The sequence below is a fragment of the Bos javanicus genome, chromosome 2, assembly GCF_032452875.1.
Source record: "Bos javanicus breed banteng chromosome 2, ARS-OSU_banteng_1.0, whole genome shotgun sequence".
Classification (NCBI taxonomy): domain Eukaryota; kingdom Metazoa; phylum Chordata; class Mammalia; order Artiodactyla; family Bovidae; genus Bos; species Bos javanicus.
Window position 1 is genome coordinate 55665659 of NC_083869.1, and position 23381 is coordinate 55689039.

A 23381-nucleotide genomic window follows, 5' to 3' on the forward strand; every position below is an offset into this window, starting at 1 on the left:
TGTAACAAATTCAATAAAGACTTTAAAAAATAGTCCACATCAAAAAATATTTTTTTAAAAAGGTTAAGCATGGATATATAATTTTTTTCTATTGCTTTGTTTAAGGAATGTAGAAGTATAGAGTTATTGAAACCCTCAGAAAGCCAAAGGTTAAAACCTAATGAAAAAAAAAATTTTATTTTTCTAATTAATCAGAATTTTTTTTTTTCCCAGAGAGCCTTCAAGGCATTTCCCCTGTATCAGTTGCAGACAACAATGTACTGAATAATAACTGCAGTTAGAGAATGTCTCTTGAGCACTGCTCCCCAGAGTTCATACTTGCTCTTGACTTTGATAACTCATGTTCTGCATATTCTCCCTACTTAAGCTGCTTAGAGGCATTTTAATCCTGAGAAGAGAAAATCCATTGTATTGAATGCATTTTTAAATGTGTGTGAGCATTTCTTCTTAGCGCCAGGACTCACATAGCCTCCATTTTTGCTTTGTGTGAAAGACAATACTTGCCAGGTTATTAGATAATTTATATCTTAACAGACTTTAGAGTTTTAGAACAACATACCATCAAATTACAAGGAATATATCTGGTAAAGTATCTAGAAGCTTGGTATATAATCACAATTGAGTACTGAAAATCCATCTGTCTTTGTAATAGGAAAGTAGAAAATTGTAATCTTAATAAATACGTGTTATGTAGTTATATCCGTTGGCAGCCTTGTCAGAAACAGTGAAATAGATTAAATGACCTTTCCCTCTTCCACCTCTAGATAATGAATTTTCATATGTCTACCTCCTTCCTCCTTACTTGAAGATGATAATCTTTCATATTCCCCTGAGGAAAAAGAAACAGTCAAAAAAGAATTTTTTCACCCTGAACTCTCCTAAATCTACCAATCTATCTGAATGTAGAACTATTCACTTTTTCTCTTATTTGAAGGGAAGAACAAACTGACTTTGTTCCTAAGGCCAGTCCCTGTAATTGTGCATCCATACCACCTTTTCTCAACTGTATAAGAGTTAGACTCAGTCAGTTGCTTATTTATTCCCTGAATCATCAATATTCTCTTTTTTCCTGGATCACTCCCATTGGTATACAAGGATCTTGTAAAGAGGCTGTGAAATAACTTCTTTAATAATTGTATTTCTCTCCAGCTACCACTCCATTTTTCTTTTCCCATTATGCAAAAAGTGTGTTGTCTATTTCCTCCTCTGTCCTCAGTGAGTCTTACATTCTTATCACTTACTTACACCTCTATTGCCAAAGTTACCAGTGACCTTCCGTTGCATAATTATTCAGTTATCAATCCTTAGCACACAACTGATCTTGTCTCCTCCTTGAATACTTTCCCTTTTAAAGAGTATATTCCTTGAGTTCTCTTATTATTAATGACTTACTGTGCATTTTTTTTTTTTTTGCTTGGTTTATTTTGCTGTGTAGTCCTCATTTTGCCAGTATGTTTTGCATGACTCAGTGTTCAGTGCTTTGGACAAGTTCCCTTCTTCTATTGATTTCTTAAGGCTTTCATCCTGTATCAGAAGTTTAAAAACACATCCTTTTCCATGGTTTTATTAAACATCTAGAGACTGAGATTTGTAGGTTTTTGTCTCCAGCCCTACATATTAGATCTTACTTGTTAAACACCAAACTCACTTACATACTGAGATCCAACGTACTAAGTCCATTTGGATATTTAATGGAAATATCAAATTCCATGTCTCCCAAGCTTTTGATGCTCTGTCCTAATAATCTTTTCTCCAATGATGACCATCTTGGTAAATGTGACCCTTTTCACTTAGTTGCCCAAATCAAAACACTGTAGTTACCCTTGACTCCATTCTTTCTCTCAGACTCTTTATTTTAAATTTTTAAATATATTCTGAATTGGACTACTCTCTCTAAAGAACAGCTTGCATCCATATTACTACCAATGCTTTACTTTGTAGAATTTAATGCTGCCAAAAAATACGAAATAGTGTTTGCTTGCTTACTGACTTTTTCCTCCAGTAAAATGTAAATGCCACAAAACCAAAAACTTTATTAGTTTTGTTAACTGCCGTATCTCTAGCATTTAGACATGTGCCTGACAGGTGAGTTATGCTCAATAAATCTTTGTTAAGTATATAATTAAATACATTAATACCGAAAGAGTATTTTCTTTTTAGGAGACAGAAGTGACTTTTTTAAGGACCCTTGTTTTCAAACTGGAAATATTTTAAAGCCATTTTGAAATAAGCCAATATATTTTACTTGTTGAACTCAATCATTACTGGTTGATATCTTAGAGGGACAAGTCTGAGTTGGAAAAAATGTATTTCTATAGCTAAAGAAGTTTCTGTTTGCCACAGTTAGAAAGGTGACTAGGAGAATCAGAAGTTGCCATAGGCCACTCCTCAGTGACTAATGTGAATTAACCATCCCTGGATTGTCTGCTAATTTTAATATTAATTCAGTAACCTAAAATTTGAATGAATTGTTCTTTGAGAGTTACCAAAATGACCTTTCAATTTAATTATATTTATACTTTAATTAAATTCAGGATAATTAAATATATTTGATTTTCCTGATTAAAAATAATAATGCATTATTTAACATTATTTTATTTATTAAAATGTACTATCATTCTTAAATTTAAAAAATTCAGTAAAGTATCTTTAAATATATTGCAAATTGTGCCAAGTAAGGTCTTCAGGTAGTAGGAGGAATACTTCCTTGATCTGATAGATCGGCTCTTTATTAAGAAACAGGGATATTGTGAGAGCTACTAATTTGCAAAATGAGAAGCTCTTTTTGTATGCATGGTATGTTATTGGCTTTGTTTTTTTGGAAAATTATCCTTATTCCTATAAAACAGCATATTCCATTGCTTCTCAGTCATCTTCAGATTGAAATATCCTCTGCATGAAGATATAAGTATTTCACTAATAATATCCAGACAACAAAAAGGTTATATTATTTTAGTCTGTAATTCAGCTTGATTGGGAGTTTACCTGAGTGAGTTTTGGCAATGTCCAAGACAGGATTGCACAATACAGGACTGGCCTAACATGCCAACACCAAGCCCATCATCATTTCTTAAAACTGACTCTACTTCTTTTTTTCCCCAGTTTCACCCTATAACCCAAATTGCAAATCTCCACATCCTCCTTTCACATCCATCCTTCCATATCCTATTACCTACATAAAACAGTCACTACAATTTTAAATTCTACTTTATCACACCATACTGTCTCTACTTAAGAACAAAATACTAGGTTCTTATGACCAATTTCCCGAGAAATTGGAAGAGTATTTTTCTGTTCAGGAATCCAGCTACTGTACCTGTGTCTACACAATTTTTTTTTTTAGGAATCCTCTTGGGTTACTGTCCTTATAATTAAAAACATACATACCTTTCTTTATAAAATAAAAATTAAAAATACAATAAATAAAGCATTTCATCCAATCAAATGATAGTTTAGCCTGTGTGAAATCTAGTGTGCTCTTAAACCTCTGAGAATTCTTAAGGCCTTACATCTCTCCATTGGACACTGCTTCCAGTAGGAATGTTGGCACAAATAATCATTCTTTCTTTCTATACTGCATCAATCTAAAAGGATACAGAAATGCTTTTTTGCCTTTACCTATAGAAATAGATGGGGAAACAGTGGAAACAGTGTCAGACTTTATTTTTGGGGGGCTCCAAAATCACTGCAGATTCTGATTGCAGCCATGAAATTAAAAGACGCTTACTCCTTGGAAGGAAAATTATGACCAACCTAGATAGCAAATTCAAAAGCAGAGACATTACTTTGCTAACAAAAGTCCATCTAGTCAAGGCTATGGTTTTTCCAGTGGTCATGTATGGATGTGAGAGTTGGACTGTGAAGAAGGCTGAGTGCCGAAGAATTGATGCTTTTGAACTATGGTGTTGGAGAAGACTCTCGAGAGTCCCTTGGACTGCAAGGAGATCCAACCAGTCCATTCTGAAGGAGATCAGCCCTGGGATTTCTTTGGAAGGAATGATGCTAAAGCTGAAACTCCAGTACTTTGGCCACCTCATGTGAAGAGTTGACTCATTGGAAAAGACTCTGATGCTGGGAGGGATTGGGGGCAGGAGGAAAAGGGGACAACAGAGGATGAGATGGCTGGATGGCATCACCAACTCGATGGACATGAGTTTGAGTGAATTCCGGGAGTTGGTTATGGACAGGGAGGCCTGGCGTGCTGCGATTCATGGGGTCGCAAAGAGTTGGACACAACTGAGCGACTGAACTGAACTGAACTGAATGCCTTTCCAACCTCACTCTGCAATACTACACCAAGGCATTACAAACTACCTCCCCATCTGATATGAGTTACGTTACACCACTTTAAAAGTAAAAACAAGTTTAAGAAGTTAAATGGGAATTACATCTATCCCACTATATTCTACTTATCCATATTGTATTCCATGTGTCATTTCCCAAATGCACCCCAAAATAAAAGTAAGTTTATCATCTTGACATTAAATGACCTGTGCAGTGTTTCCTCAACCTACTTTCTTGTCTACTACAAGGCCTATGTGAGTTTGAAGCTAGTTCTTTTTACTTAGTAGCTTTGTGATTCTAAGCAATTTAATTAAACCTTAAATAAACTTATTTTCTTTCTATAAAATGTAAATAATATTAACACCTGATACTTAGAAATATTGTGAGCATACAATAAATGAGTAAATCTAAAGTATATAATACAGTGTTTAATTTCTAAAATATGTTCAAAAGGGTTAACTGTTGTTATTATTGTGATGAAATACTTTCACCACTAATACATGTTCTACCCTCAGAAACTGAAAAACTTGTCAGTATTCCAACATATCTTAGTCTCTCCCACATCTTTGCTTTTGTCCAAGCTTTTTGTTTCACCAGACTTCCTTTTTTTCTTCTTTTTCTTAAAAAACAAATTCTCTGTACATTCAATTTCTGTTCATCCATTAATGCTCAGATGAAAGCAAATGTTTCATCATTAAGGAACTTCTAACTCTATTTAACAGATACATCTTCATACATTTGTGCTGCCAAAAAAAAATACCAAAGACTGGGTAAATTACAGATATAAGAAATTTATTTCTCACAGTTCTAGAGGCTGAAAGTCTGAGATCAGGGCACCAGCATGGTCTGGTGAGTGCTGTCTTCTGGGATGCAGACTTGTCCTATCTTCACATTGCAGAAGGCCCTACAGATCTCTCTAGGGCCTCTTTTATAAGGCAGTAATCCCATTCACATGGGTTCCTCCTTCAGTATGTGAGCAGTGCCCAATCACCATCAAAACTGTCATCTTAAAGGGTTAGGACTTCAACGTATGAATTTAGGGGAAACAAACATTCAACCAAAGGAAGATATAGCTAACAATTCTTTGGAATTAAGTGTTACTATACAAGTTTGATGAAAGGTACCAATCCTGACTTCAAAAATATAGATATTTATACTTAATTAAACTTATTTTTTTTAGATTATATCTTTCTTGAAGACAGATGATATAGACACTTATGCTTAATTATACTAATTTTACTTAATTTTTCTATTAGATTATATATTTTTTGAAGTCAGACTATCCTGCTTCATATACTGGTTGAAATGCCTTCAGTGCAGTTCAATTTAGTCAGTCAGTTGTGTCCGACTCTTGAATCACAGCACGCCAGGCCTTCCTGTCCATCACCAACTCCCAGAGTTCACTCAGACTCACGTCCATCGAGTCAGTGATGTCATCCAGCCATCTCATCCTCTGTCGTCCCCTTCTCCTCCTGCCCCCAATCCCTCCCAGCATCAGAGTCTTTTCCAATGAGTCAACTCTTCACATGAGGTGGCCAAAGTACTGGAGTTTCAGCTTTAGCATCATTCCTTCCAAAGAAATCCCAGGGCTGATCTCCTTCAGAATGGACTGGTTGGATCTCCTTGCAGTCCAAGGGACTCTCGAGAGTCTTCTCCAACACCACAGTTCAAAAGCATCAATTCTTCGGCACTCAGCCTTCTTCACAGTCCAACTCTCACATCCATACATGACCACAGGGAAAACCATAGCCTTGACTAGATGGACTTTTGTTGGCAAAGTAATGTCTCTGCTTTTGAATATGGTATCTAGGTTGGTCATAACTTTCCTTCCAAGGAGTAAGCATCTTTTAATTTCATAGCTGTAGTTACCATCTGCAGTGATTTCTGGAGCCCAAAAAATAAAGTCTGACACTGTTTCCACTGTTTCCCCATCTATTTCCCATGAAGTGATGGGACCGGATGCCATGATATTCATTTTCTGAATGTTGAGCTTTAAGCCAACTTTTTCACTCTCCATTTTTACTTTCATCAAGAGGCTTTTAAGTTCCTCTTCACTTTCTGCCATAAGGGTGGTGTCATCTGCATATCTGAGGTTATTGATATTTCTCCAGGCAATCTTGATTCCAGCTTGTGTTTCTTCCAGTCCAGCGTTTCTCATGATGTACTCTGCATGTAAGTTAAATAAGCAGGGTGACAATATACAGCCTTGATGTACTCGTTTTCCTATTTGGAACCAGTCTGTTGTCCCATGTCCAGTTCTAACTGTTGCTTCCTGACCTGCATACAGATTTCTCAAGAGGCAGGTCAGGTGGTCTGGTATTCCCATCTCTCTCAGAATTTTCCACAGTTTATTGTGATCCACACAGTCAAAGGCTTTGGCATAGTCAATAAAACAGAAATAGATGTTTTTTTGGAAATGCCTCACATCCATAAATTCTAAAAAATAAAAAATGCAATAAATAAAACGTTTTCATCCAGTAAAATAGTAGTTTAGCATAAATGCATTATGACAATAAAAGGTAGTGCTAAGATAACTTAAAGTATAATTGCAGTAATTGCATTTTCTTGCTTGGACCAATACTGTTTTTAGTGTCTTCTAATGTTTCCATTTTTGATTCATGTTTTAATTTTCCTTCTGTAAATTGTGATAAAATAGTTTCTTCTGACATATGGCACAGTGTATACTTATTCTAAATATCATTCATTTCAGTCATGAGATTTTTCCATTAACACAATAATTAAGGAAAAAAGAGAAACAAATTTGGCCATATATGTTTTGGAAATTAAAATGTTTCAACCCTCTATCTTTTTTCCCACTTGGGTGGTTGATTTTATCCACATTTTTAGTTTGGCTTAGTTGACTTTGATCTATAATTTATTATACTATTTGAATAATACTTTTCTATCTTTTTTTAAACTAGACATTTTCTTCCTAGTATTTCATATTCAACTTCTTCTGTTCATTGCATAATCTTAGAAGGTTTCTTTTTTAAAAGGGTTCTTTATGTAGATTGTTCTTCGTTTTGTTGCATATAGCTATAGTTTATGTCCTATGAAAAGTGAAAGTGTTGGTCTCTAAATCACGTCTGACTATGAGACCCTGTGTACTGTAGCCCGCCAGGATCCTCTGTCCATGGAATTCTCCAGGCAAGAATATCAGACGAGTTGCCATTTCCTTTACCAGAGTTCTTCCCAACCTAGGGATCAAACCCTGGTCTCCTGCATTGCAGGCAGATTCTTTACCTTCTGAGCTAGCAGGGTTCCATGAAGCTTTGCAGTTTTCTATTAAAAGTTGTTAGCATTCTTCTCATTTCTCATTTCATCTTATTTTTAAAGCCTTCATATAGTTTCTAAATGATAAATTAAATTTTTTTAATTCTTCTTTAAATTATTTTAACTTTGTAAAGATTAAAAACCATTTCATAGGGCTAAATGGATTACAATTTTCCCTTTTTTTGCTCTTTAGTCCCACTATCTTAATTTGATATACTTTACATGGAATTTATTATTTACCCTTTTATTCAGTTGAACCTCAGATTCTTTGTTCTTTCATCTTTAACACAGTAAGTATTGAGAGATATCTACCCAGCTTCTTTCACTGAAGGTAACTGCTCACAATTGTAGGATTAGGTAAGGGAAATCTTAAAGAATATAACTGGATAATGCTTATTATTATATATGCATATGTATACATTTGTTATAAATATTTATTATGTTTGTCTTTATTTGTAAGTACCAGAATCCATAATTCCAATTAGTTAAAATGAAACCAGCTGAGTTAATATTTTAGAATCAAAGGGAAGAATTATTTAGAATTAAAAGGATGTTCAAATGAGACATTAAAAAATGTTTCATTTCCCTGTGAAAACATATGTTTAGCATCAGCTATACATCAAATAATATCATTATAAGTATATATATAAATTTTTATTATATTCTTGACCATGAGAAGAGAAGGATATGTTTGTAAGAATGTGGTTATCAGTTCAGTTCAGTTGCTCAGTCGTGTCTGACTCTTTGAGACCCCATGAATCTCAGCACGCCAGGCCTCCCTGTCCATCACCAACTCCTGGAGTCCACCCAAACCCATGTCCATCGAGTCGGTGATGCCATCCAGCCATCTCATCCTCTGTCATCCCCTTTTCCTCCTGCCCCCAATCCCCTCCCAGCATCAGGGTCTTTTCCAATAGTCAACTCTTTGCATGAGGTGGCCAAAGTATTGAAGTTTCAGCTTTAGCATCAGTCCTTCCAATGAACACCCAGGACTGATCTCCTTTAGGATGGACTGGTTGGATCTCCTTGCAGTCCAAGGGACTCTCAAGAGTCTTCTCCAACACCACAGTTCAAAATCATCAATTATTCAGTGCTCAAGCTTTCTTCACAGTCCAACTCTCACATCCATACATGACCACAGGAAAAAACCATAGCCTTGGTTAGATTGACCTTTGTTGGCAAAGTAATGTCTCTGCTTTTGAATATACTATCTAGGTTGGTCATAACTTTCCTTCCAAGGAGTAAGCATCTTTTAATTTCATGGCTGCAATCACCATCTGCAGTGATTTTGGAGCCCTCCCCCACCCCCCCAGAAAAAGTCTGACTCTGTTTCCACTGTTTCCCCATCTATTTCCCATGAAGTGATGGGACTAGATAGCATGATCTTAGTTTTCTGAATGTTGAGCTTTAAGCCAACTTTTTCTCTCTCCTCTTTCACTTTCATCAAGAGGCTTTTTAGTTCCTCTTCACTTTCTGCCATAAGGGTGGTATCATCTGATTACCTGAGGTTATAGGGCCTTGGAATTTAAAGAAGTATATTTATGAATCTAGTCAAATTAGATTTTTCATGTTTCCAAGTTTCTCTTTTTAATTCACCACTTTCTAACCAGTTTTCAAAAATTATGGCACTGATTAATATACCATGATAGGAAAAAAAGCACTTTCTGATTTTATACATGTCTATAACTGTTTGAGAGGGAAAATATTCTTTTTCCGTGCTATTGACATATAGGGGTCAGTCAAGAGGATGAAGACAGTTTTACTCCAACATGAATCAGTTGAAAGTCTGTTGCAGAGATTTTTTTCAACCTAAGTCTTAATTCTCCAAGTTAGACTATTGACTGAGTACTTTCTTGTGTTTCAATCTCTTCTAATTGGAAGGTTGATATTTATTACTTCTCATTAAGTATTGATGAATAAAATCTTTTGACCTAAGTCATCTGATGTGTTTTCCAACTGTTCCTTTGGGGAAACTGTTTACTGACTCTAAGTGTGGTATCTGATTAAAGCATTGCATTCATTCTAGTCAGTCTGTTATCCTCATCATCAAAGCTAATGATAGTTTTCAACTTGCAAGTGGAAACACCTGGTAATAATACCCACTAGAGATCTATGCAGTTCAGGTAGAGATAGATAACTTGCCAGGCTTATGCCAGCTTTCATCAGGAAGTATAAAATAAAAGACATATCCTTAGCCCATGATGATATTTGTGGGTTCTTACTGTTCAGTAATTTTCCCCACTTCCATATCAGGCCTTATGTTTTATTTGTCTAAAGAGGGAAACCTTAGATAATATTTAGCAAAAACACATGAATATTACTTCATTAAAGCACAACACAACTAATATAAGTATCCTTTCTCCAGTATGTCATTTGAATTTTTAAAGTTACCATCATTGTATCAAACCACATCGATTTAAAAAACATCTGACTTTCTCTTTACTGGTGTTCTGTTTATCTGAGGCTTTAAAATCAGTGGTTGATACATTTTGCATTAAGGTAAGCAACTGATTCATTCAATAAGCAGCTACAAAACGCAACAGATTGATTCGTTGTGTCAACTAAGCATTGCCTGTATTGACCATTGATTCATTTTTATATCAGTGTCTCAAGAGAAACTCAGTGTTCCTTCATATTCCAGCCTCTCTCCAAAAAATGTCAATGACATACCTAAATTTGCTGACGAGTAGCCAGTTTGGAAATTGTTGTCTACATCTTGGCAATGTTAGCTCAGTTTTGAATGAGAGGCTATTTCAAAAAAGGTCATTTCAGTTGTCAAATGAAGACATTAAGCATTAACATTAGTGTTGGTGCATCTTTGCTAACCAAATTATTTTGTAACGTTGCACAGAATGTTTCTAAAGAATTTTACTATGTAAGCGTTCCATGTGTCCTTCAACTAATTCAGAATTTGTAGTGAATGATCAATAGGTTCCAGACTTTTTATAAATGCTAGAGATATATCAGCAGAAATAGAAAAATAATGCATCAGAGAAAGAAATATGATACATACAGTGTTTGGTAGTGATAAGTGAAAAATAAACTTGGGGATGTCTACAGAGAATGTAAAAAGTTGTAGATTTTTTTTTTTTTTTTTACAAGGTAAAGTGATAAAAGAAGTCCTAACCAGAAAGGTGCCATCTTTATAACGCCCAGAAAGGACGTCAGCATGTCATGTCAGCCGTTCCAATATATGATGATTATTCTAGAAAGAATAGCTCTGGGATGCCATCCAGAATCTTGTTCAATGAGCAGTAAGAAAGTCAGTTTGTGTTGAGTAAGAGTGAGAGAGTAGTAAAGAGATAAAGGAAATGAGGGGAAATCCTAATAAGACACATCACATAGGGCTTATAGGCCATTATAAGGCTTTGACTTTGATTGAAATGGAAACCCTTTGAGGAACTGGGCAAAAAAGTTACTTGATCTGCCTTCACATTTTGAAGACAAAGTTGGCTATTGTATTGAAGAAGACTCAGAAGAAGGAGGAGGGCATAGAGGAAAGCAGAGAAACCAACTGGAATTGTGATGATCTGGTTGAGAGGTGTTGGCAGCTTGGGGCAGGATGTTTGTAGTAGTCGCTGAGAAATAGTGGGCTTCCTGATAGGTTTGACGTCAGAGTCCAGGATATTTGTTGATACATTGGAGGTAAGGCAGAGAAAAAAAGAGAAGTTGAAAATTCCCCCTATTCCCTATTTAGAACAAAAGCTACTCTGAATGGAGTTAAACTTTCAACAGTGATTTTTAAATCGAATTTTACTGTTCAGTTCAGTTCAGTTCAGTCACTCAGTTGTGTCCAACTCTTAGTGAACCCATGGACTGAAGCATGCCAGGCCTCCCTGTCTATCACCAACTCCTGAAGTTTACGCAAACTCATGTCCATTGAGTCGGTGATGCCATCCAACCATCTCATCCTCTGCCGTCCCCTTCAATTTTTCCCAGCATCAGGGTCTTTTCAAATGAGCCATTTCTTCACATCAGGTGACCACAGTATTGGAGTTTCAGCTTCTGCATCAGTCCTTCCAATGAATATTCAGGACTGATTTCCTTTAGGATGGACTGGTTGGATCTCCTTGCAGTCCAAGCAATTTTACTATTAACTTTATATATTAAAAAAAAAAAAAATTGAGATTCTTTTAAATTCAAATTTATCTAAAAATTACCAGTCTTACTTAGCACAAGCAAAAATATATTCCAAAAATTGGTGTTGAACAAATATCTTTTACCACAAGATCTTATTTTCCTAACTATGGAGAAGGAATGTGGAAGGAAGTGGTGCAGTGACCATAATCTAGTCACTAAGAAAATGTGTGATTGTTTAGCTCCTGGGGTCAGTTAAGGAGCCAGTGATGTTGAGGTCACAGGAGCCTGTGAGTTTTACATGTTCTGCTTTAGAGAGTCTATTTTTGACCTCATACATCCACCTCAAAAAAGTGGCTCTTGCTCACAAAGCAAGTCTGCAACATTGTATAGATAGGTCAATCTAGGTCCATATCATCCCTAAGAAAAGCTCTCATAATGTTTCCTCTATTTGCCAGCATTGAAAGCAAATGACATTATCCTCTGATTTAAAGAACACATTATGACTAAGAAAATCAGGAATACAAATGCTCAGTGGACTATGTTGTCCTTAAAGAAGTAAAATATTATGGTTACTGGAGCATGTATGGATTACTAATAGAAACTTTGAAAGCATTTTTTTTTTATTTTAAAGATATATTAAAAAGTTAGAACTGATTTTTAATGAGTAATACAAAATTATCTTAAAAATGTGACTTTTACCCAACTCACTTTCCTCTTTCTGTCTTATTCCAGAACCTACAGATAAACCACCTTTGCTATTAATTGCAAATTCTGAAACAATTGAGATTTTCTATCTTAATGGAAGTAAGATGGCAACCCTGAGCTCGGTAAATGGAAATGAAATTCATACTCTGGATTTTATTTATAATGAAGATATGATTTGTTGGATTGAATCAAGAGAATCTTCAAATCGGCTCAAGTGTATTCAGATAACAAAAACAGGAAGATTAACAGATGAATGGACGATCAGTATTCTTCAGTCCTTCCACAGTGAGTTTCAAATTATCTTATATGCCATCCTTTAAGGATTTTATTTACAGATCAGTTGACAGGATTCGCAGATTTCTCAGAATAGCTACTGGCTTCTAGAGGACTACCTATGCAAATATGAATGCACTTAAATAAGTGTATCCCCTGCATTTTGCATATACACACATAAACATAGAATTGTATTGTTATATAAGCAATTCATTGAAGGGTTAATTTTAATTATTTCTTTAATGCTTATTACAGTATCACCTACATGAGAACTGTAACTTTTCACTGAATGGTAATTTACAATGTGTGATAGTGAAGGTGGAGATTAAAAAAAAAAAACAACAAGACACAGAGTCAATAATAAGCTCATCAACTGTCGTATTTGTTAAAATACCTTGAAACTATTAATTTTATGCTAATTGGTAACAACTACCTGTGTTTGTTGACTTTTTTCTTAGTAAATCAGAGTTTTTCTGCATCTTCTTCCAAGAATAATTTGTATTTGTGATTCACTTGATTTCTCATGTTGGATATTCACAAACTAGTACCTGTCCTTTTCTTTCTGTATTTCACATTGACACACACACACACACACACACACACACACACACACATTCTCTCTCTTTTCTTACTCTTCTGCTCTCCCCCATCCCCACACACATTAGAGTATAAAAATGTATTTGTGCTTGCCTGGGAAACCGTATGCATAAGAATTTCAAGATGTGTCCATTCATTTTATGATGTATACTCATTCTTACAAATTCTACTAACGTAAAAATTGGAGTGTGTGCCATGTGTGCATGCTAAGTTGCTTTGGTTTCTGACTCTGTGTGACCCTCTGGACTGTAGCCTACCAGGTTTCTCTGTCCATGGGATTCTCCAGGAAAGAGGAGGTTGCCATGCCCTTCTCCAGGGGATCTTCCTGACCCAGGGAATGAACCTGTGTCTCCTGCATTGCAGGCAGAATCTTTACTGATGAGCCAACAGTTGGTAGAGAAATGAAAACAATGTATAATCAAGTTAAGGAGGAAAAAAAAAAGAGTTCTGTGGTAGAATAAATGCAGGTTTCAGATATAGAACATTTGGTGTTTGAATTCAATAATCTTATTAATGTTTATGATATATAATTAAAGGGATTAGTAAGTGATCCTTAGTAAATGTAAGAAAATATTACTGTGTAATGTTTGATAATTATGATTAGATTAAATAAAAGCAGTGGCAAAGATTGTAAGAAAAGTGAAATATGGAGTAAACAGAAGTAAGTGTTTAAATAATAGAATATAGCATTTTGAAGATTGTCTTAACATAGATAGAACAATTGGTAAGGCTGTTTATTGTGACAGAGGACCAAAAATGTCTAGTGAAATCAATGGACACTGACTCTTGTGAAGATTCTATGGAGAGATGATAATTCATAATAAACAGTAAATTAGTGATAGTAGCACAAAAATCCTTGTATGTGATATCAGTATTTCAGACATTGTTAGCCAGTAGCTTGAATCATTTGAACAAAAGAAACTGATTTCTGCCATGTTAGTGATTACCTCAACTAATCCAAATGTATTTGTCCATAGCAAATGGAATACTGGCAGTCAAATAGCTAAAGTATTCACTTAAGTTGTTAGGTAAAATTATTTTCCAAGTGTACTTTAGTCAGTTCAGTTCAGTCGCTCAGTCGTGTCCCACTCTTCGTGACCCCATGAATTGCAGCACTCCAGGCCTCCCTGTCCATCACCAAGTCCCGGAGTGTATGCAAACTAATGTCCATCGAGTTGGTAATGACATCCGGCCATCTCATCCTCTGTTGTCCCCTTCTTCTCCAGCCCCTAATCCCTCCTAGCATCACGGTCTTTTCCAATGAGTCAACTCTTTGCATGAGGTGGTCAAAGTTTTGGAGTTTCAGCTTCAGCATCAGTCCTTCCAGTGAACACCCAGGGCTGATCTCCTTTAGGATGGATAGTCTGGATCTCCTTGCAGTCCAAGGGACTCTCAAAAGGCTTCTCCAACACCACAGTTCAAAAGCATCAATTCTTCGGCGCTCAGCCTTCTTCACAGTCCAACACTCACATCCATACATGACCACTGGAAAAACCATAGCCTTGACTAAATGGACATTTGTTGGCAAAGTAGTGTCTCTGCTTTTTAATCTGTTATCTAGGTTAGTCATAACTTTCCTTCCAAGGAGTAAGCATCTTTTAATTTCATGGCTGCAATCACCATCTGCAGTGATTTTGGAGCCCCCCAAAATAAAGTCTAACACTGTTTCCACTGTTTCCCCATCTATTTCCCATGAAGTGATGGGGCCAGGTGCCATGATCTTAGTTTTCTCAATGTTGAGCTTTAAGCCAACTTTTCCACTCTCCTCTTTCACTTTCATCCAGAGGCATTTTAGTTCCTCTTCACTTTCTGCCATAAGGGTGGTGTCATCTGCATATTTGAGGTTTTTTATATTTCTCCCGGCAATCTTGATTCCAGCTTGTGCTTCTTCCAGCCCAGCGTTTTTCATGATGTACTCTGCATATAAGTTAAATAAGCAAGGTGACAATATACAGCCTTGACGTACTCCTTTTCCTATTTGGAACCAGTCTGTTGTTCCATGTCCAGTTCTAACTGTTGGTTCCTGAACTGCATAAAGGTTTCTCAAGAGGCAGGTCAGGTGGTCTGGTATTCCCATCTGTTTCAGAATTTTCCAAACTTTATTGGAAATAAATACATATTTGTTTATTTATTTCCAAATTATTTATTGGAAATAAATAAATATTTGATCCACACAGTCAAAGGCTTTGGCATAGTCAATAAAGCAGAAATAGATGTTTTTCTGGAACTCTCTTGCTTTTTCCATGATCCAGCAGATGTTGGCAAATTGATCTCTGGTTCCTCTGCCTTTTCTAAAACCAGCTTGAACATCTGGAAGTTCACAGTTCACATACTGCTGAAGCCTGGCTTGGAGAATTTTAAGCATTACTTTACTAGCGTGTGAGATGAGTGCAATTGTGTGGTAGTTTGAGCATTCTTTGGCATTGCCTTTCTTTGGGATTGGAATGAAAACTGACCTTTTCCAGGCCTGTGGCCACTGCTAAGTGTTCCAAATTTGCTGGAATATTGATTGCAGCACTTTCACAGCATCATCTTTTAGGATTTGAAATAGCTCAACTAGAATTCCATCAACTCCACTAGCTTTGTTCATAGTGGTGCTTTCTAAGGCCCACTTGACTTGACATTCTAGGATGTCTGCTTCTAGGTGAGTGATCACACCATCGTGAATATCTGGGTTGTGAAGATCTTTTTTGTACAGTTCTTCTGTGTATTCTTGACACCTCTTCTTAATATCTTCTGCTTCTGTTAGGTCCATACAATTTCTGTCCTTTATAAAGCCCATCTTTGTATGAAATGTTCCCTTGGTATCTCTAATTTTCTTGAAGAGATCTCTAGTCTTTCCCATTCTGTTGTTTTCCTCTATTTCTTTGCATTGATGGCTGAGGAAGGCTTTCTTATCTCTCCTTGCTATTCTTTGGAACTCTGCATTCACATGCTTATATCTTTCCTTTTCTCCTTTGCTTTTCATGTCTCTTCTTTTCACAGCTATTTGTAAGGCCTCCTCAGACAGCCATTTTGCTTTTTTGCATTTCTTTTCCATGGGGATGGTCTTGATCTCCTGTACAGTGTCAAGAACCTCCGTCCATAGTTCAATAGGCACTCAGTCTAGCAGATCTAATCCCTTAAATCTATTTCTCACTTCCACTGTATAATCACAAGGGATTTGATTTAGGTCATACCTGAATGGTCTAGTGGTTTTCCCTACTTTCTTCAATTTCAGTCTGAATTTGGCAATAAGGAGTTCATGATCTGAGCCACAGTCAGCTTCCAGTCTTGTTTTTGCTGAGTGTACTTAATTAACTTCTTTTCTGCATTTAATATGCCCTAATAATAAGAGTTGGTGAAGGCAATGGCAACCCACTCCAGTACTCTTGCCTGGAAAATCCCATGGATGGAGGAGCCTGGTAGGCTGTGGTCCATGGGGTTGCTAAGAGTCAGACACGACTGAGCGACTTCACTTTCACTTTCCACTTTCAGGCATTGGAGAAGGAAATGGCAACCGACTCCAGTGTTCTTGCCTGGAGAAATCCAGGGACGGGGGAGCCTGGTGGGTTGCTGCCTATGCGGTCGCACAGAGTCAGACATGACTGAAGTGAATTAGCAGCAGCAGCAATAATAGGAGTGATCCTTTCTTTAATATGTATTTTCCAATCAGCCTTAATAGTACATCTCAAATTGGCCAAGCAATCATACATTAGAATATTTGTAGAAAATAATTCATAACTTTATAGCATGCCATTTATAGATAATTCTTGGCAAATTAGAAAAATTAGAGATTGATTTTGTTAGGCAGTTCACTAAACTGATGAACATTCATTTTGAACTATAGAAAATAAATGCAATGGAAATATTTTAATTAGAATAAATAATTGTTAATGAAGTCAGATTTAAGCCATGCAGTCAGTCACTTTAGAAAAGCGTGATTAAATATGTGGAAGTAAGTCATGGGACAGAGGTGTGATCAGGACTGGGCTCCTTAGTCATTCCTTGTAAGCCATGTATTTTATCAGCATGTCACAGAACGGTTTCCAGTGGATGTAATGGGCTCTGCATTCATCATAACAATTTGTGAGTTTATAATGAAGTTTGAATATTCTTTGCATATATAATTACATAAAAATCTCTTCACCACATAAGCAAAAATAATGACCTGATGGGAGTATGCCTGAATACCTGTCACTATCCACTGTTCCAGAGATTCTCTGTTTAGGTTCTCCTCCCTCATTATCTTTAGATACTTTTCTCTGAATTTACCTCAAGAAAACATTCTTTTCTAAATAAAATAAAAAAATTTTATTTTTCTAAGGAAAACTGTGAGGTGAGTCGGAAAGTACATTGGTAGATGCTAGGGGCCTAGTGGGGGCAGGGGAATAGAGATTTAGTGTTCAATGGGCGCAGGGTTTCGGTTTAGGAAAGTGAAAAATTCAGGAGATGGATGATGGTGAGAGTTGCACAACAGTGTGAATGTACTCAGTGCCACTGAACTGTACAGTTAAATATGGTATGGTTAAAATAGTATGTTTTCTATTATCTGATTTTTACCACAATAAAAAAGTTAATAGAAAGAATTACTACGGGGAGAAAAGCATTACAGGTCAAACCCACTTGAGTTTAAAAATTAAATAGTACTTTAGTACACAATCTATTACCATATAAAAATTTTATTGCACATCTCATCTCACTGAATACCCACCATATCTCTGTGGAGGATTCAGGAGAGATATTCTCTTCTTGTTTTATAATATACCCAGTTTTAACTACAAGACTCAGATATATCAAGCGATACTGAATGTCTAAAAAGAAGGCAGAAATAGGACATCTAAATCCTGCATTCTTGCTTCTACATTAAGAAGGGCAAATATGGGTTGCTTCAAAGAATTTCCCAAGTCTACCACAAATAATAATATCTACTTCCCTCATAGTTCAATCAGTAAAGAATCTGCCTGTGATCAGGAGACCTGGGTTCAATTCCTGGGTTGAGAAGATCCCCTAGAGAAGGAGATGGCAACCCACTTTACTAGAATTCTGGAGTATGCCTGGAGAATCCTACAGACAGAGGAGCTTGGCAGGCTACAGTCCATGCGGTTGCAAGAGTCAGACATGACTTAGTGACTAAACCACCACCAACAAACTTAATGTGCTAAATGACTATATGTAATGGGGAGGCATTGCTTTATTCCTCATGCTGAAGGGGAAATTGAGATTCTGAATTGGGTCAGACTTCTAAACCTTTGCTACACACACTGCCCAATGGTCTCAATTTTTAGTCTTCATTTTAGACAGACAAAATAGTCAGATACACTAACGTTAGAAACAGTGGCTCACAAAGGCAGTGGGAGAGAGAGATATAAGAATCTTAGAAGGAAGTGAACAAGGTGAATGGTAAAAGGCCCAACTTTTTCAGCCCAAACAAATTATTCTCAATATTAAAGAGAGGCCTACCTTTAATATTGAGAATCATGCCTAAGCAATATTGTGAGAGACTGAGGAATTGATAATAATATGCTGAATAAATTATATTAACAAAGGAACATTGGGAAAAATACTAGAAATTGTATTTCACCTTTAATTTATTCTTCTTTTTAAAGATGCCTAATATTTATTAGCTAGTACTTATGCCTAAAAGTTGTAAGATTTTGAAGAAAAGTTTGAAATTAAGTGTTCTATAAGCCAAATGTGTTCTCCAGGAATGCATGCAAAACACATTTACAGCAACAAGCTGTTTCCCCCAAAGTACTGTAGTTTGGACATAGAATCACCTACAGAGAAGGCAATGGCACCCCACTCCAGCACTCTTGCCTGGAAAATCCCATGGATGGAGGAGCCTGGTAGGCTGCAGTTCATGGGGCCGCGAAGAGTCGGACATGACTGAGCGACTTCGCTTTAACTTTTCACTTTCATGCGTTGGAGAAGGAAGTGGCAACCCACTCCAGTGTTCTTGCCTGGAGAATCCCAGGGACGGGGGAGCCTGGTGGGCTGCCGTCTCTGGGGTCGCACAGAGTCAGACAGGACTGAAGCGACTTAGCAGCAGCAGCAACAGCAGCAACAGTGATAATGCTCAGCTATTTCCTCAGAACAAAGTGCACAAAGATGATTGAGACAGATAAGAATATTGTCTGCATGTATCTCTTATTACGGAAGGTGATTGAGAACCAGTTGTTCTCTTCCAGATATATAGTTGACACTTTCATTCTATTTTTGTATATATTCAATATTCTGCAACTCTTGAGTATCACTACACTACTATAGACTTTACCAGGTTGTCTTCATCCATTCATGTGTTCCACTATCTAGCAAACAGCATCCTGAATCAAACACAAATAGACTGTTTATTCTTTGTACACTTTGCTTCTGGATTAACCCCAATTCACTGACTTTTATGTTCCTTTTATTTGGTCTGTTTCAATATCAACCTTAGCTTCATTTTCTATCTGAAGCTCTACCTAGATCCTTTGTTGGATAATTTTTGGATTCTAATTCTTTGCCTATGTCTTTTCTCAATATTTACTTCTTTTTATTTAGGTCACAATTATCTAGATAATCACAATTATCTAGATAATCACATAATATTAATTAATCACTGAATTTTATTTTACACATTAACAGTTATACATATGTGTTTCTCTGTCATCACAAAGATTATATGATATGCATGCTATATAAAATAATTTATAGAAAATACGATGAGGTTAAATAAGTGAAATAATTTTTAAGCTAATAAGAAACTTGGCCTCTTAATCTTAATAGTTACTAAATAATGGCCTTTCTTAATTATGAAATATTCCCTATTTGCTTCTACCCAGCCTAGGAATTGCATAGCCTTTAGTGCTTCACCCACCATCAAGTTATGACTAGAGGAAAATGACAAGGCTGTGTCCGTATTGTAAATGCAAGCATAGTCTTAGGACAAAATAATCAACCTATAACAGAAATGCTAGACTCACACAGTGTCAGCTTCTAGTGGGTCTCCACTTCAGAAGATGATCAGCAGTTGCAACAACTCCTTAAGATAATACAGTATCATAATCAGGCAATCCTCATAGAAATTTGGCATATTTTATTTACAAGTCACATGCTTATATACTGCATTTTTATGAGCTATCCTCTACAATTATCTTTCTCCATTTGATGGGTGAAAAGTCAGTCACATTGCTTTAACTTACCCTTATATGATTGCTAGTGAAGTTGTCCATTTCAATGTGAACTTTATAACATAGTCACTTCAGTCTCTACAGTTCAGTTCAAGTGATCATGATGCTCTGCCGGGGTCCAGCCCCAATGGATCCAGGGAATTCGAAGCAGGGATGGCGTCGGCGAGGATCAGGAAACAATTACTTAATTAAATGTTAATTAAGGATATAAAAAGTAGTGAAATAAGGATAGCTCAGTGAGAAAATTTAGTGGAGAAAAGAGGCTGAATAATTCAGCCAGAAGGTGAGAGAAAGAACGACATGGGGAGACCAAGCTTCGGTGAACAAAGCCCGCACTTTACTTTTTAAAGTAGTTTTTATACCTTAAGTTATGCATAGAGGATAATGGGGGAAGGGGTAGAGACATGCAGTAAGCCAGGCTTTCTTCCTGCAAACTTATCATATGCAAAACTTAGGTGATTTGCATCATCTTCTGGCCCGGAGGCCTGTTAACATTTTAAGACCCTTTCTTCAGAAAACTTATTTTTCTCTAAAGGTTTAGAGATTAGTCAGGCACCACCCTCCAAAAGCATTAGATAAAGTTGCATTCCTATAGGGCAAAGGTGTGGTGGGCTATACCAAGAAAAAGAATTAACTCAAGGATCCAAGGTTACAAACATTAAAGCTACTACTTACATTCCTATACACCAATTATATTAATCAATACACTGCCAGGGACACAGCAGGTAAGGGATATGGAAACTTAGCAGCAAACATTGGCCCAACAAGTGAAAAACCCTTCACCAATACAATTTCTAATCAATCTTTTAACTGCTCAAAGGAATCTGTATTCGCACAGTTTAGAACATCTCATGCCTCTCACGGTTGTGAACTAAAACACTCTTTTCACGCCCAGGAACTTTATTAACTGGAGCTATAATTTAACTCTTTTTCAGAGAGAGGTGGTGGGGGACAGCCCCCTGTAAAGTCAGAGGTGTAGGTGAGAGCACAAAGCAGTAAAGTAGGCAGACTCTGGTTTTGGGGGTAGATGCTCGAGAATTTCCGGGGGCACTCCTGAGGCTCGATCCTGCCTTTGCATATGCCGAGCCTCCTTCCTCATGACCTTTGCCATGGGTGGAGTTCCTCACGCTGACTCCCGGCAATGCTCCATTGCTTAAAATCAAAATGCAAAATATTTAGTAGTTTCCCATTTAGCTAAGGATAGATTAAGCTTCATCATATGGCTTCTCTGCAGGCCTTGCCTCCCCACCTCGAATCACGTTCCACCTAAAAAAAATAAAAACACTTCCTTTTTGTACTTTGTTTTATAATTTTCATATGTGTTTGTATGTGCTGGTTCTTCACTATAGACTGTATTTTGTCATATTCCTATAACGAAGTGTCTCTTACTCATTCTTCAAAGTATCATACCCTTTCCAAAGGTTCTCCAGTTGAGATTAGCAGCCCTTCTTATGTGGCTCTAGGACATCATAGTACAGATGTGATATATTTTAATTGTGTATTTACCTATCAGTTTCCCAAATAAAAGGTAACTCCTTTAAGTTTAGACTTCCTTTGTAACTCGGATGGTACAGAATCCACCTACAGTGCAGGAGACCTGGGTTTGATCCCTGGGTTGGGAAGATTTCCTGGAGGAAGCCCACTAAATACTCCAATACTAAAAACTCCAATACTGGAGTGGTAACCCACTCCAGTATTCTTAGGATGTATGTTTTATTCATCTTCGAATCAGATTACAGCAAAATGCTGATCTGTTCTAGAATAAACTTAGGTAACAAGTAAGGGATGAGGAGTGGAGAATTAAAGGGGAAAGAGGTAAAACCAACTTCTAGAGAGACCATGCCAAGTGACTACTGGAGACATAGAAAGCCAGTCTGCGTTATAGATAGTGAGATGTTTTCTGTGTCTAGAGGAGAGCCTCACATGTTCATCCTGGTGTCCTTAAGATTCATGTCTTATCAGCAGCTACTGGCTTTTATGTGTGTTGAACCTCTGACTTTTCCAGGGTCAGTAAATTCACCTGTAGATTTATTTTGAGACCTAACCCCAATAATAATAGGAACAACTTCATGCAAATCTTTTTGAGTCTTCCTACCCCTCAAGGCAGTTGTAATTGAACAATATTGGAGCCAGAGCTCTTAAAATAGAGGTCAGTTAATTCTTAGAACAGGAATAAAATAGAACAGCCTAGTTTAGAATTTTAAATCTTATCCCTTCAGTCTGATTAGACATATTCTTAGAAAGGAGGTTCTACTATTTTATATTTAGGTCCTTGGATGCATAAAATAGTATCAAAAGATGTGATCTCAAATGTTTTTGGGGGTTAGAAGCACAGCACAATCAGGATATTCTTTGTCTTTCTTAGCCTCTGAGAAGCCCTGTTAGCTGCCTTCAGTCTAGAACTTTATGTATTTAGTTCTTCATGAGAGATTGCTGCTGCTGCTGCCAAGTTGCTTCAGTCGTGTCCGACTCAGTGAGACCCCATAGATGGCAGCCCACTAGGCTCCTCTGTCCCTGGGATTCTCCAGGCAAGAATACTGGAGTGGGTTGCCATTTCTTTATCATAAGAGATTATGTATTGATATATTTAGTAATTGATCAATTTTGGTTTTAACATTTCACTGGAGAAAGGTAAAAAACTGGTCAGCTTTTAGCTAAGGAGAACTGAAGAAGAGGAAATATGACCATCCTAACCTTATAAATTAGTAAGATTTTTTTGTTTAAGAAAAAATAAAGGCAAAAGAAAGAAAAGAAAAGAATATTTTATGATCTAGATTTCCCACTCCAGAAAAAAATGTGCTGTTGTAGTTGTTTTAGCTGTTTATAATTCAGACATTTTGGTCAGCATATCTTGTGAACATCTACATTTTGCACAAAAATGTTGGCTGTAGTAATTGGTTTTATACTAATATTTTCCCTAAGAAAATTATGAGAAGAATCCACAGCATATTCTCCATATAATAAGGATATTATAACTATTTATTCTCAGAGGTACATTTTTATTAACTACTATTTGAT

At 36.6% G+C, this 23381-nt stretch overlaps 1 protein-coding gene across 1 annotated transcript in view; it reads left to right on the forward strand.

Annotated features, from left to right (window-relative positions):
* Positions 1 to 23381, forward strand: part of LOC133260480 (low-density lipoprotein receptor-related protein 1B-like) — a 1291692-nt gene that overhangs the window by 1009750 nt on the left and 258561 nt on the right. Inside the window, exon 6 of the mRNA XM_061438868.1 lies at positions 12370 to 12627. Within this exon, the coding sequence (XP_061294852.1) occupies positions 12370 to 12627 (258 nt within the window). The remainder of the gene's footprint in view (positions 1 to 12369; positions 12628 to 23381) is intronic.